Source organism: Haplochromis burtoni, unplaced genomic scaffold (genome assembly GCF_018398535.1).
Source record: "Haplochromis burtoni strain Fernald_Lab_line unplaced genomic scaffold, NCSU_Asbu1 Contig_160, whole genome shotgun sequence".
NCBI lineage: Eukaryota > Metazoa > Chordata > Actinopteri > Cichliformes > Cichlidae > Haplochromis > Haplochromis burtoni.
Window position 1 is genome coordinate 503,738 of NW_024582521.1, and position 14,291 is coordinate 518,028.

A 14,291-nucleotide genomic window follows, 5' to 3' on the forward strand; every position below is an offset into this window, starting at 1 on the left:
TTTCATTTAATCTCAAATCTTCTAGGTTACACAATACAATCGATGCTATTGTGTGCGCACCACCAAAAACAAACTGGAGTTTCTTGTTAAGTACAGATCACTTTAACAAATGCTCTCCAATACTTTGTCTTGCATTCAGTGGCGCTGAAAGCTGTTTTCCACGTTGGACTGCATGAAAGCCATTTTCTCCTGCAACAGATGGTCAACATTTTCAAGCGATGAAAACAGCCGATGCTGCCAATACGATCTATCATCAATCTTCACTGTTGCCTTTATAAGGCCAAGCAGAACATCCTGAATCAACGTTTGAATTTAAACACTGCTTCGCTATCTGATTGTTAGTGTTTATGGTTATATTAACACTTTCCCGCCTGAGTGGGTCTTCTGCTGCCATCGTTTTAAGGGTTTTAAAATATATCTGTCTGTGACTTGTTATAGCATTCTGTTATGAAATGCCTAATCCTGTGCTGACGCCCTACAGTGTAACCCCCAACCTCTAACTCACCGTAGTGGACCTTCATGCTGAGAAAAGGTATAATAAAGAGAAGGAAGCGGCAGGCGGGACGGGGGTAAGGAGAAAGATATGGCGTGGAGATGAAGGAGAAGAAGAATGGTGGAGTTGTGAAAGTAAAGCCACATGTGTGTAAACGCTCGCTGACCTCCGCGTCAGCACTTTACAGCTTCCTGACGGTGACTTGCATTCCTGTGGTTGGCCTCCGTACGGAGTGAGATGAGGGGGTGCCATGACTCCTGCACCCCCCACCAAGTGCACAAGGCTTAAGCAGGTATATAAAAGAAGCGAAAAAAACAAAAAAACTTTGCTTTATACATGTACGTACATGTTTTATACTTATCAGTTCACAGCGAGGTGCTTCGTACTACTGGAGGAAATGGGAAAGCTTTTTTTCCTCCATTACTTTTCCACATGCGGCGGGCTGCTTGTGGAGCAATGCTGGAATTCTATTCACAATATTTTCACAGTATTTTAATGTTTTTGTTATTTCTCAAGTCCCAACTGTCTCCTCATCAAGTTATTGATTCTATTTCTGACTTTAACTTGGAGCCACAAAAGTGCTCGGCCTCCAGCGCCAGACAGTGTGGGCACAGTCAGTTGTGAGTTGGGATAAGGCGAGGATCCTGTAAACACTTGAGCAATCACCAAAGTGCCTGACCTCCATACTTAGTGTTTAAATGTTTGGCTTCAGCAAAAGCCTCCACATGCTGAATATCGATCTGGTTTTTTTCCACCCTAAATGAATTTTAGCAGGCTCCTAATATACTAGCGATGCTCTGCCATCGGGATAGTTCTAATTTAAGCATTTAGTGATAATCAGTATATTGCTGCAAGTCGCCAAAGACCCCAAAAGAATAGTTACAATACCCTGTGCCATCATTCAAGACACTTGGATAAATGTCCAGCTTGAGTCTGCCTTGTTTCTAACATTCACTCCAAAGGTTTGTTCTGGAGTATACAGGAGCCATAACTTCTAAAACTTCAAAAATACTAGTTAATGCAACTACACAGCAACTTTACCGCTTCTTATTTCGTCGTTTCGGGAGAAGAAACACATTTGTACTTGTCATTGTGCTACGATGTGCCATATGATGAAGATGGCGTGACAGCCCGGTATGAAACTTGTTAGCAGAGTGCATCCCCGGAGCACCAGATTTAAAGCATTAATGTTAAATGAAAGCATGCACATAAATTTATAAAGGATTTGGAAGAAATCCCTAAAGCACAAGATTTATCATATGATGGATAACTTCAGGTTTTCAGTTGGCATTTCTAGTTCATGACTTATTAAATGCTCGTTCTAATCGTTAATCTTGTGAAATGATTTGGTCTTTTGCACGCAAGTTGTGATATTTGCCTTCATGGCTGGAAATGTTCACATTTAGCGTTATTACTTTAATGCTAAAAGCAACAATAAGTAGTTGATGGCGAGCAATGCATCCGCTCATTTACACTCACAAAAAGAGAGTGTTAGTTTTTATACTATCAGAGTGTGAGCAATATACTCACCAGCCACTTTGTTAGATACACCTGTTCAACTAATATCTAATTTCCATGTGGCAGCAACTCAATATATTTAGGCCTGTAGACATAATCAAGATGACCTGCTCAAGTTCAAAATGAGCATCAGAATGGGAAAGAAAGGTGATTTAAGTGACTTGAACGTGGTGTGGTTGTTGGTACCAAACGGGCTGATGATCTACTGAGATTTCCCCACACAAGCATCTTTAGGGTTGACGGAGAATAGTCCAGAAAAGCGAAAACAACCAAAGAGCAGCAGTTCTCTGGATGAAAATGCCTCGTTGATGCCAAAGGTCCGAGCAGAATGGCCAGACCTGCAATTAGTAACTCTAATAACAACTCACTACGGTAAAGATGTGCAGAAAAGTATCCCTGAACACATAGCACATCCAACTTTGACGCAGATGAGCTATAGCAGCAGAGGACCATACTGGGCGCCACTGCTGTCGGGTAAGAACAGGAAACTGACGCGACAATCTTGGTGAGTCAGTGTGAACTGCCAACAATTAACATAGGCTCACCTATGAGAACTGAGAAGATTGGAAAAATGTTGTCTAGTCTGATGAGTCTCGATTTATGCTGTGACATTCGGATGGTAGGGTCAGAATTTGGCATAAACATAATGAAAGCATGGGTGAATCCTGCCCTGTGTGGGGGATATTTTCTTGGCACACTGTGGGCCCTTAGTGCCACTGAGCACTATTTCACACTGTACTCAGATGGCCTACACATTCACCAGGTCTCCATCTAATTGAGCACCTTTGGGATGTGTGAACAGGAGATTCACATCATGGATGTGTCGCCAACAAAACTGCACAACTGTGTGATGCTCTCATGTCAATATGACCAAAATCTCTAAGGAATGTCTCCAGCACCTTCTTGAATCAATGGCACTGAAGGCAGTTCTGAAGGTAAAAGTGGGTCCTACCTGGTACTAGAGTTGACTGGCTCTGAGGATCTTGCCCTCCTTTCTTTCAGTGATCTAATCAGATTGTGGAATAGTCAAATGGTTGAAACAACAGAATCCGTCCCATCAAATTATGTTACATGTGACTTTCTAAAAAACACCAATTTAACATTCCTACAGTTCACCTAGAAATTGTTCTGAAGGCAAAAGTAGGTCCAACCTAGTACTAGCAAGGTGTACCTAATGAAGTGTCTTGTGAGAATGTATTCATGGTCATTTAGAGACTGTTAATATAACATAACATAACATAATTATTATTATGTCAGTTTGTGAGTTTTTGTAGTATTTTTCCCTATTACAAAATCACGCTGTTCTGCTGTGGACCTCTCCTGTGAATAGTTTTGAATGACACTAAAATTAATCTTGAATATTAAGATCTGGATCTTAGTCAAACTGACCCAGTGCAGCCAAGAAATTCTGAATGACTGCTCTCCAACAACGACTCTGATTACTGCTGGAAATCACAAGTGCTATCTAGACAAGTGCTAATTTCTTAAAGAGTCTCTAATACTAAATGATTTGGAATTGTGTCATATGCAAATTTAAGACATCACTTGAACAATCACAACCACAAGACATTAAGTCACAGGGAGTTTTGGGGAGTGCAGTTTGCCTCCTACAGTGATGAGTTTAACAGATCACAGATGGTAAGTTCAACTTTTGGCCCTCTGAGGGAGCATTCTTAGAGAAAAGAGGCTCTCAGGTCAATATCATGGTGAGTCACTGCATAACAGGGTGAAAACAGGCACTTGGGCACACCCACTGAGACGCGTAAAGTCAGGGTTACGGGGATGGGATTATGACAAAAGTTTACGAAACAGCTGGAAATAATGTTAAGCCCTGCAGACAGATGTCCTTGTCCAAAAAGCACTGATAAAAATCCACCTAACCCCCCAGATAGACAAATGGCTACTGGCTCATCCCAAGAAATCAACCGAGACTGGTTAGTTATGTTAAGTATGGTTAGAAGTCTTGTAACACAAGACCTCAAGATAATACGAGTCAACAACATCAGTCTGTGTCATACGCATCGGCATCCACAAACACAGACACACATGTGGAGAGCCTGAAGAAAAAAAGGAGCGCAGACAGCAGTGCGCCAGCTGCTCAACATGTGTGTGGCGCTGATAAAGAACAAGAGAGGAGGCCATCATTGTTTGTTAAACTGTTCTGTTGCAGAACTTTTATTTTTTTAAAGCGAATACACAGCTCCACGTGTAATCATTAAGCCTGACACGATCCAGAATTAGAAACACTTCTGGCCATGAACCAATTAGGAAAGCACCATCAAACTGTAGGAAACTGGAAAGATAAGCAAGGGTCGCACTGATGTCTGGTCCTCGTATACTAGGTGACAAAGCTTGATGTACAAATAGATAGTATTTAGTATAACCTAAAAATGAATTACAAGTATGTTAGCAGCAACAAAGGCACATGCTCTTATTCGCCACAAAATCTTTGAAAATCCCATTTATGATGTTTATTTATTTCTTAACTTTGATCATTTACATCTACGATTGCTTGCTGTCACATCATTTTTTAATTATTTTTTTTACCCGTAACCTATGACCGGTGCACAGTAAGAAACACTGGCAGGAACATGTATTTTGTCTGCCAGTTATTGTTGCCAAAGTCGACCTTAATTTGTTCCTAACCATAAGAGGTTTTTTCAAATTGTAGCTGTATTTTTAAGATGTTGTACTTGTAAACAGACAAAAACATCACTGTGGCTTTTTAAGGAGGCTAAAGTTAAGTTTGTGGCCTCTGGGAGCACAGCGGAGTATTTATAGGGAGAACCTGTATTAACTGTGCATCTGTCCTACAGTCCTAATGTAACTAACCAAGGTAACTATTAATAATCCAAACATTCAAAATTATAGCACTCAACTTATGAAATTTAAAAAATCATGATAAAGGAAAGGCATGCTAGGTAATGCTAGCTAGCCATTTAGCATTAACAGCAAAGCTGTTAGCTATGCTTCTTACTGGTCTGGTTAATGATGAAATATAAAAAATAAAATATAATGCATTAATATTTATTAAATCATCCAATATGAATGAAATCCATATGTATCCAGTGTGTAAGAACTAAAACTTTCACCTTGAACAGATGTTAAGGACCTTTTCTGACAACATTTACTGTGTCATATCTTCAGTTTCACCTCAACGAGTGATCTGAAGCTGAAACTGGGACATTTAAACCATGTATTCAGACTGAATACACTCACCGGTAACAGTCCTCTTGCTAACATTCACTTTTAATCATTAACCAACATTCATATTTGAGAAAAAAAGAACAACAACGCTTACGTGCTAGCATAACATACGTGGAGCAATGACAGATGAACTACGAGCTAGAGTTCTCGTGTTTCCACCTTTACAAGCCAAAGACTTGTTGCATTTGTGGCAATGAGCACTGTCAGCAGTGACTCTAACAAAGTGGAACCACACTTCGGAGCATTTAATTCTCAACACCATCTTCACAAAGCCCAGCGAGAACTTTATTTTGGATAAGGAATATCAAAAAATCATGAAATCTGGTCAGATAAAATGTGAGAAATTGACCTTTAAGTACCAATAATAAATCGTATTTCTTAATCCTACCAATTTTACTGGGTTTCAGTACCTAGTCCTACTCTACGTATATCGACCGGGAGCCAGGTGAGGCAAAAACAGCGTTTTCTCAAGACTAACAGGTGCTTTTCCTGATGACAGAATCATTTATGACACAAAGTTTGAAAGAAAACATCCAAATAGAGATTCAAAACACCTTTACAACTTTTCCAGCAGGAACTATCCTCTATGCTATCCCTGATTTGGCTCTTGGCACTTTCTTGTCTCTCTCTTTCATTCTTTCTTTTTGTCACGAAAGACATAGAAAGACCTTCACCTACACAGTAACAGTAACACAGTAACTTCAACTACCACAGTAACATGAAACCCCCCAAAACTATATTCCATACAGAAATATTTTGTCAGTGTGAGACAAAAACCTATATAAATGTCTTTCTCTTGTGAGCAGACAGGAAATGAGCTAAAGTCGCACATTAAATGAATTTGCTCCCAAAACAGGCTCAGCCAATTAAGCGAGTCTTTCACAAACACTTAAACCTTGCGGCTTATACCTTAAGCAACTCTTGAGTTGGAAACTACCTCCATCCAGCCCCTGTTTGTCCCTCAGACACCTTTTATACACACAAACACATCCTTCCCAGTAAACCTATTAAAGGACTATGCTGTGGTCTACAGGTAGGCCAGCATGTGGCGGTTACTTCCTAAAGCCAAATGTAGGATGCGTTTCTCCAGTTCCTGGATGGTAAGAATTCAAAAAACTGTCTCTCTGTGTGTTTACAGCATCCTCCACTGATCCTGGGGCAGTTTATGAGAGGAAATTTGCCCGAATGAGCTCAACCTCGAGTAGACTGTGGGAGGTCTGCACATGGACGAAAACCTGTTTTTCTCAATCACTATTGGAGCGCCGAGGCGTGTAGGAGGGAGAAAGTCAGTGATCGGAAGGTTGCGATTGGTCTGTTACTTCTGTAGGAGGAAGTGGGCATTATAGCACTCTAACCTCAAGGCCTAAAGGAGACTCTCTGGCTGGCAGTAAAAACATCAACGACTGTTTGACATAAACAGCGAACCCACTGCGACATCTTAAAGAGTCTAGAGCCAGAGGACATAAACGGGACGTGCGAATGATAAAAAACACTCCTCGCTGCCAAGAATATCTGCATGGTGCGTTGTTCGGCTACAGGTCAACCATCACGGGCACTAACTGCCTTTTGATAAGTCACAATAGCCGTTACAGAGCTGTATATTACATGTATGCACTACATCTTTGGCTCATGCAAGCTAAAGCTAATAAGCAGACTCAGACACTGCTGACCCAATGCTTTTTATTTATTTCTTTAAAGCAATACGTAGGGATGCACTTGATTATCATCAGTTCACTTTCTCATTATTTTTTTTAATAAAATTCTAAAACATAGTAACAGATACATGTAACAGAAATTCAGCAGATCATTAACAATGAGATTGTTTCAAAAACACTTGCTAACTTGACAAGTTTAATGACATCAAGAAATTCATCCAGAATTTTTTCACCTCTATCGCTGTGGAGCTTATATAAAATACATATTTATTGTCTTGGTTTAACATCATTTCAAGGCCTAATCCTATGGAGATCTACTTCCAGGTGATACGAGACATAGAAAGTAAAAGAAAGGCCAGAAATGACAACTTGGCAGGGGAGCACTTCTACTGTAGCCAGGGGGTAGAGAGGGAGCCGGGGAGAGAAAAGCAATAACTCACATTCACACCCACAGCCAAGTGAGAATCACCAGGACACCCTAACAGAGGTTTTATTCCACTGTGATAAATCCACAACACAGGCACATTGTAACAGCACAGCCTTCTGACTCCCTCCATCGTAACCTGCCATGCACCCCCCGGAAATGTAGCTACACACCGCCATCGACACAGCCCCCACAGGCATAAATTCCCACATCGGCCACTTGCATAAACTACAACTTAGGCTCAACCTAAATTCATTGCCAAAGTATAAATTACCGTTAATATGTATGTCTTTGGACTGTGGGACGAAGCCAAATTACACAGAGAGAACCCACACAGGCTCAGGGAGAACATAGACAGAACTTTACACAGAAGGGCCCAGCTACGCATTTAACATCCCTGTGCTGTTAAAATGACTTGCTAAATGTAAAGGTTAACTGTTCTCACATGATGTCAGGTCTGTATGCCTGTGTAACTGGGCGCTTTAGCAATAATTTTCCCTGGTTCTGCCATCAACCTCCAGCAACCAGTCGCAACCAGCCACAGACTGGTCTCCAGGCCTGTGTGACTAGGTCCTTGATTGGGCCCTACACTGTCACCATGACGGTCACATATCCAAAATGGTAGACAAGTTAATGTCAGGTGGTTAAAGTGATCATGTATGTGCAAAACTTCAATAAACAGCTAAGCGTAGCTAATAAAGCTAATGATGTTTTTTAACGGGAGCAACAGCAAAAAATAGAAGGTGAATGAAATGGTAAGCTAGCATTTATGGTTGTTTTAAGCAGTTAGCCAAACATGGCTAACAAGTGCTAAGCTAAAAGTAAATTACTGTTAAAAACAGCCCAGATCCCATTAACACAACTTCAAATTAAACTAAAAACAGGCACGCCACCTGAAATATGTTGGGAACTACTAATCTAATCTGTTAGCATTCAAACAGACAAAAATATGAGTAAAAGTAAAGAAACATTAAACACCGTGCGACAAATGCACTTTGACCAGTACAAAGCATTCAACTGAAATGGATTTAAAATCTTTAAACAAAAGAAAACACAAATAGGTGAAATGTGCACACTGAGGAAATGTCTGCTGGATAACAAAATGGTTTTGGGTATTATGGGGAATTTTTGGGCAGTCTCCTTGTGCCATCAACTATAACTTAACTGTGGCTACAAAGCAACCTCAGACAAAGAGACAGAAATGCAGAGAATGACTCTGACTCTTTTTGACCTCAGTCTGTTGCACTGTCAGGTCAACATCTTTGCATCTGCTCAGCCCTGTTTGTCAGAGTCGCACACGCTGAAGTTTGAAAGCGTCAAAAAGTTGAAACCGTGGCTAAAGAAAGAGCTGCTGACAGCGGAAAACAGCGTGTCTGGAAGGCTTAGGGATTTTCACAAAGGAAGCATGCTGCTGTGCATGTGTACAGCCTTGTAACCTGCCTCCTAAGCTGCATGTGAGTGTACATCCACACGCATAGCTGTTCCCAGCCCACTGCATATTGTGCAATCTGTCGGTGAACCAACATGGCCTCTGGCTGGGGAGGAAGGGCCCGTCGAAAATGACCGAGGGATGTGGTCAGCGAGGGGTAGAAAGGGCAAACAGAGAGAAAAACAGGGAGGCATGATGCAGCATCAGCACACAGCGTGGCAGCACAACCCCGTATCTCTTCAACCTCACGCATAAACGCATCTCTTTTTCTCCCTTTTCCTCTTCTCGACTGGGCGCAAGACGTAAAAAAAAAAAAAAAATGCAGCAAGACATCAGACGTTGCTATGGCAACAGAGGACGGCACAAGTGCGAATAATATGGACAGATGTGAATAACAAAAACAACAAAACAGGACATAATAAGCGACGGTAAATCAGCTAAGAGAGACATTAAACTGTACAAACCCCACCATGCCCGACTCAAAAGCGCTGAAGGATACCAGCCTACAGGATGGTGTTGCTATGGTAACAAAGCAGGCAATGGGTGGGTATTTGCTATCGTTCAGTAACCACTTTTGGTGTATGGGTCATTCATTATTTTTTTATATCTTTTTTTTTTATTAATATACACAGCAAGGTTTCTGCTATTTAGCATAAGGAGAGAACAGCCTGGCTGCTGTCCTCAACAAGAGTCTCCTCATAAAGTCGTCAACTGAAACGTGGAGCGTTTGATAGTTTTCAGACATGCCTTACTCTTTTATCAGCATCCAGCCACAGCTGGTTTCCAGACGGTAAGCTGATGTGGACTAAGCCCAGGTTATCAAAGTTAAGATTTCCTTAATTACACCTGTTCCCTGAAGCAGTTCAGTATTACATCCCTGGATTCTACATTTCCCAGAAAACAAGGCTCGGTTAGCTGGCATGAGGCCTCTGTACTTGCCTACAGCACAGCCACTTTCACATTAAAAGGCTCCAAGTTGGATTTATCTGATTTTCCATTTCCCATTTGTAATTACAGTTCCTACATAGGAACTACATAACCCTGGGGGTCTGGCTCAGTAACATCAGCTCAGAAAAGGTGCAGTGGGAGCTTCGTGGCATGGGTTTCCAAGGCCAAGCAGTTTCTGCAGGTGTAACCTGTTGATGAAACCAGTACTTTTGACCATATAGTAGACGTGGAGAGTTTTAGCCCTAGAACACTTTATAATGCTATCACTAACATCGAGTATATTTTACCTGATATAATATAACTGATAAAACACACTTCCCAACACAACAACAATACACTGCAAATTGAAGTGCTCTTCTTTTTATTTCCCCCTATACAACATCTCATAAAATGACTGGGGATCTTGTGAGCCTTATCCAATCCCCCCTACCCCCATGAGAAAGCACTTGGAGACAGTGGGAGGAAAGAACTCCCTTTTAACAGGAAGAAACTGGAACCAGGCTCAGGGAGGAGTGGCCATCTGCCGGGGGTGAGGGGAAAGAGGAGTGAGCAGAGAGAGGAAGACTGGACAAAAGACACACAAGAGGAGAGCGAACTATAGTTTAATGATCGCTAATGATTGAATGCAAAGTAGTGTATAAACAAACATGGACTGAAAAGAGACAAGAGAAGAAGAAATGCATAACTACGGGAGGATTCACGGTCAAAAAGGAGAGCTTTAAGCCTAAAGGGTGTCTGTCCCATGAATCCAAACTGAGGAGGGGCCCACTCTACTCTATAAACCAGGAGTAGGCCAGCAGTTTGAGAAATTAATGAACAAAATAACTTGACCTAAAAGGATTACAACCTGCTGGTTGTAATCTGGGCTGTTGATGTGGCCGTTTTTTTGTTTTTTTCCCTCTTTTCACTGCGTTTGGCAGGGACCTGAATGATGATTCACTTGCTGCAACACTACCAAAACGTACTGGAGCAACCAGCCATGGAAAGTATGAGATTGACTTTACGACACTTGTTGAGCATGACCACATAGTTTATCCGAAAGCGACAGCGCAGTGTGTTCAGCGAGCCCGGATCAATAGCAGTTTATAAACCGCGTCCTGCTGCAGCCTGTTTGGATCACCTAGAGGGCAGATGTGTGTTAAGGGGATAATTTACAGCGCCCACATCTGACTCCCTACAAACACCGGAACTCTCGGTTTTAATACTTTGTGATTCCATCTTCTTGACGCCTGGGCAGGAGAGGGGATTGTGCAAGTTCACTTGGCAGGCAGTCCACAGGCACACATCTGGAGAACATTACGTCTGCAGGAGACGTGAAACCAGGGTCGGTGCACGACTTACCCGTGGATATCACACTACGTGTCATTAAACACGTCGCTTTTTTTCTTTTACACCCTAACAGATCACGGGATGCTTTCAGACAGAGGGTAAGCATCCTGATGTGGCAGCATGAACGGAAAAAAGTGACAACAGCAGGAGGATGAGGAGGCCTGCGCTCAATGAAGGTGGATTTTGGATCGAGCTGGCCTCTGGGCCAACGTGTGGATATTTCAAACACAGCTGCAAAGTGCGTGTCTGTGACTTTATACGGAGGGGGTAAAAAAAGGCTCTCCAGCGGTGGGTTTGCACAGGAATGCAGTGGAGACACAAATTGTTGCACGCTGCTCCCCCCTCCTCTTCCCAGCCACCCCACTGGCTTGCGTAACGTGAAACGTAGCAGCAAAAGGTAACCACACAGAGACAGGGGCAGAAAAATGCTCGCTTTAACGCTCGTCTCTGTCATTTTCTGAAGTCTGCTGGCACCCCGGTGAAGCGTCACGGCGCACAGGGAACATCTGTAACGGAGCGTTTCTGCCTGGGCTGCAGACACACACGCACACGGCACCAGCACGGCGGGTCTCGGTAGCTGCTGTGAGCCGTTTATTTCTGCCACCCCACCGACCATAAGCCGCTCACATCCTTACCTGCAGTCGCTCCGACGCAGGTTGCCACATGTTCGCAGAATCAGAGGTTCTCCGTCTCTTACTACAGCTTGTTCTCCTCCCGTAGTCCGGCTCACATCTGTTCGCCTTCACTGCTTGCCTCTCCGTCCTCCTTCTCTCTGGACTGGTCGATAATGAAGGATAGGTTGCTCCGCCTGGCTGTAGTTAACGCAGTGGCCACCAGGTGGAGGTACCTGCTATCCACGATGGGGCGCTTCGTGCTGCTTTCAAGTGCGGTGGGAAATCGAGGATCGATACGGTTAAGCTGATGCTTTGAATCTGCAGCCTGATTCTTAGGGGGACTTTTTGTTGGTTTAATCTGAGAGTATAAATGCTGCTTTAGCTAGTTTTTTTTGTTTCTTTCTTTCTTTTATACACATTTTAACACTTCTCACTTTGTAATTTCCTTTGAAAAATCCATCACCTTAAATATTAATATTGCACATATCAGATTATACACTATTCGTCCCTGGATTCTCCTCTTCCATTTGGAGCATCTTCCAGTTTATTAATCTGGTTTCATGCAAGGTTATTGTAGTTAACTAAAATGAAACTATAAATTAAAATTAAATAAACTAAAATAACTCTAATAAAATTAAAATAAAAACTAGACTTTTGTGAGGAAAAGATAACCGAATACATTTTGTGAACTTGGAAAACTAAAATAAAAATATGGAAGAAACGCGCTTTAGCACCTGTTAGTTTATTTACATTTACATAACATTTATTACAGCTTACCTGACGAGGCATTGATGGATGTGTTTATTGAGACAAGACTGTGACTTAACTGCTTTCAAAAAGATGTATGTTTTATTGTAATACTTGTATTATCCTAAATCTCGCTTCTGACATATTCCCTTCTTACAGTAATAATTAAAAAGACTGAAACTAATAAAAATTCAATCAAAACTAAACATTTTTAGGCAATAAAAGCTAAACTGACTAAACTGACTCTGGAACTATAATCACTCTGGTTTCCTGATCTCAGGTCCATTTTCTTTGGTTGATTGTGCAACATCAAGGTTCTTCTTGGAGATCCCGTCACTGCAGGCCTCAGTGAAGTAAATTCTATACTCCCAAAGTCCTGCATTTCCCATTTCCACATACATCCTTTTTCCAAGGCCCTATTTTTTCCACCCAGCTCTGTGAAGCAACACGAACATCAAAAGGCGCCCATAATGAAATTTAGCCTCATTACAAAAATGAATTAAAGGCCCTCGAAGATTAGTCATCTGGACCAAAACAACCAGAAGTGGAAGAATGCAGTCAAATCAAAAGAAACGTTATGTAAACCAAACAAAAACAGCATTATTTCAGCGGCTAGCAGCAATGAAAACGTGGTTAGTTTAAGTCTTCCGGTCTCATAAATCCCAAGTTGAACAAAGGCAGCTAAGGACAAAGAATGTTATGCTGCCCACACATTTTGATCTCCTTAAGCGCCTAAAAAACAAAGGCTGACTGTATCGGCTCAGAATGACCTTGTTACTCTACGAGCTCAGTCTGGAAGAGATATTCGTGAAAAACATCATCTGTTATTTTCTCGAAAATTGATCAATTCATTTTACTGCCGCCAAAAGTTGGATAATTTTTAATCTGCTGTCGTGTTAAAATGAAACTTTTAGCAGTAGACGGCGCCATGTGAAACAGCCTGACCCTCCAAACCGCTCAAAGGGCAGAGGTCAACCTCACAAAGTCTCGGAAACAGACTGCAGGAAAAGACAAGAGCCAGCAATCGCATCTGGTCCTCCTGCAATGTGTGTGTGTGTATGTGGGTCGACACACACAATCTACGTAGGTGTGAGGAACGACATGACTCCGCAGTCGCAGTCTGTGTTTAGAGATGTTTACACGGGGAAACATCTGGATAAAGCCTGAGGTCACTGAGGGTGTTCGCATTACCAACACTCCATAAAAGGTCTGTCGCACGGCTTACGGTTCAGTGTGGTGGGTATGACCTTGGGAACAGAAAAACAGACGCTGTAAATAGCTAGAATCCACGTTTTCAGAAAACAGTTTAATCGCTGTAGCTCCATGTGTCCACCCATCATAGCTGGATTATTAGCAGAGCAGCAGCAGCATCGCTCGCTCAGTAATCACACTTCAAAATTCTGATGCTGCCACCTTTTTTTATGTTGTGTTTGGGCGAGATGCAAACTGATGAACTGGAGGTGCTCTGTTAAAAAACATAAACAAAGTCCTTTTTGTATGTATAGAACGCTATTTGGTAGAAAACCATGTTCGTGTTTCTCAGTATTGTTTTGGTATGAGTTCTAAAGCGCCTCAGGCCTCAGGTACAGCACTGGTACTAGTAGCACAACACTTTTTCAATCTGATAATAAATCTTTACACTGCCTGTAGAAAAGGGCACAGTACCATTACTGCTGCTAAAGCTGTGACAAATGAGCTCATAGGTTCATAGGTGCCCTGGACAGAAGACAGCATTACACTTCCTCGTCGGTGGATCTGTTTAAAGCGTTTTGATTCACTTGATCGTGATTTGCAGATGAGCAAACTTATTATCGCTGGATTTGATCCTAAGGCTGACTGGTTTCAAAATCAAACTCAGGATGTTTGTGTAGACGGCCCAAAATCTCTCTCCCTCTTTAATGAGAAGTGTCGTGCAGAGTTCCCTTTT

At 42.0% G+C, this 14,291-nt stretch overlaps 1 protein-coding gene across 1 annotated transcript in view; it reads right to left on the bottom strand.

Annotated features, from left to right (window-relative positions):
* The window catches only part of pid1 (phosphotyrosine interaction domain containing 1), a 40,221-nt gene extending 28,400 nt beyond the window's left edge, over window positions 1–11,821 (bottom strand). Inside the window, exon 1 of the mRNA XM_005933168.3 lies at window positions 11,639–11,821. Coding sequence (XP_005933230.1) covers window positions 11,639–11,668 — 30 coding nt within the window. The 5' untranslated portion in view covers window positions 11,669–11,821. The remainder of the gene's footprint in view (window positions 1–11,638) is intronic.
* Between the last annotated feature and the right edge of the window lie 2,470 nt (window positions 11,822–14,291).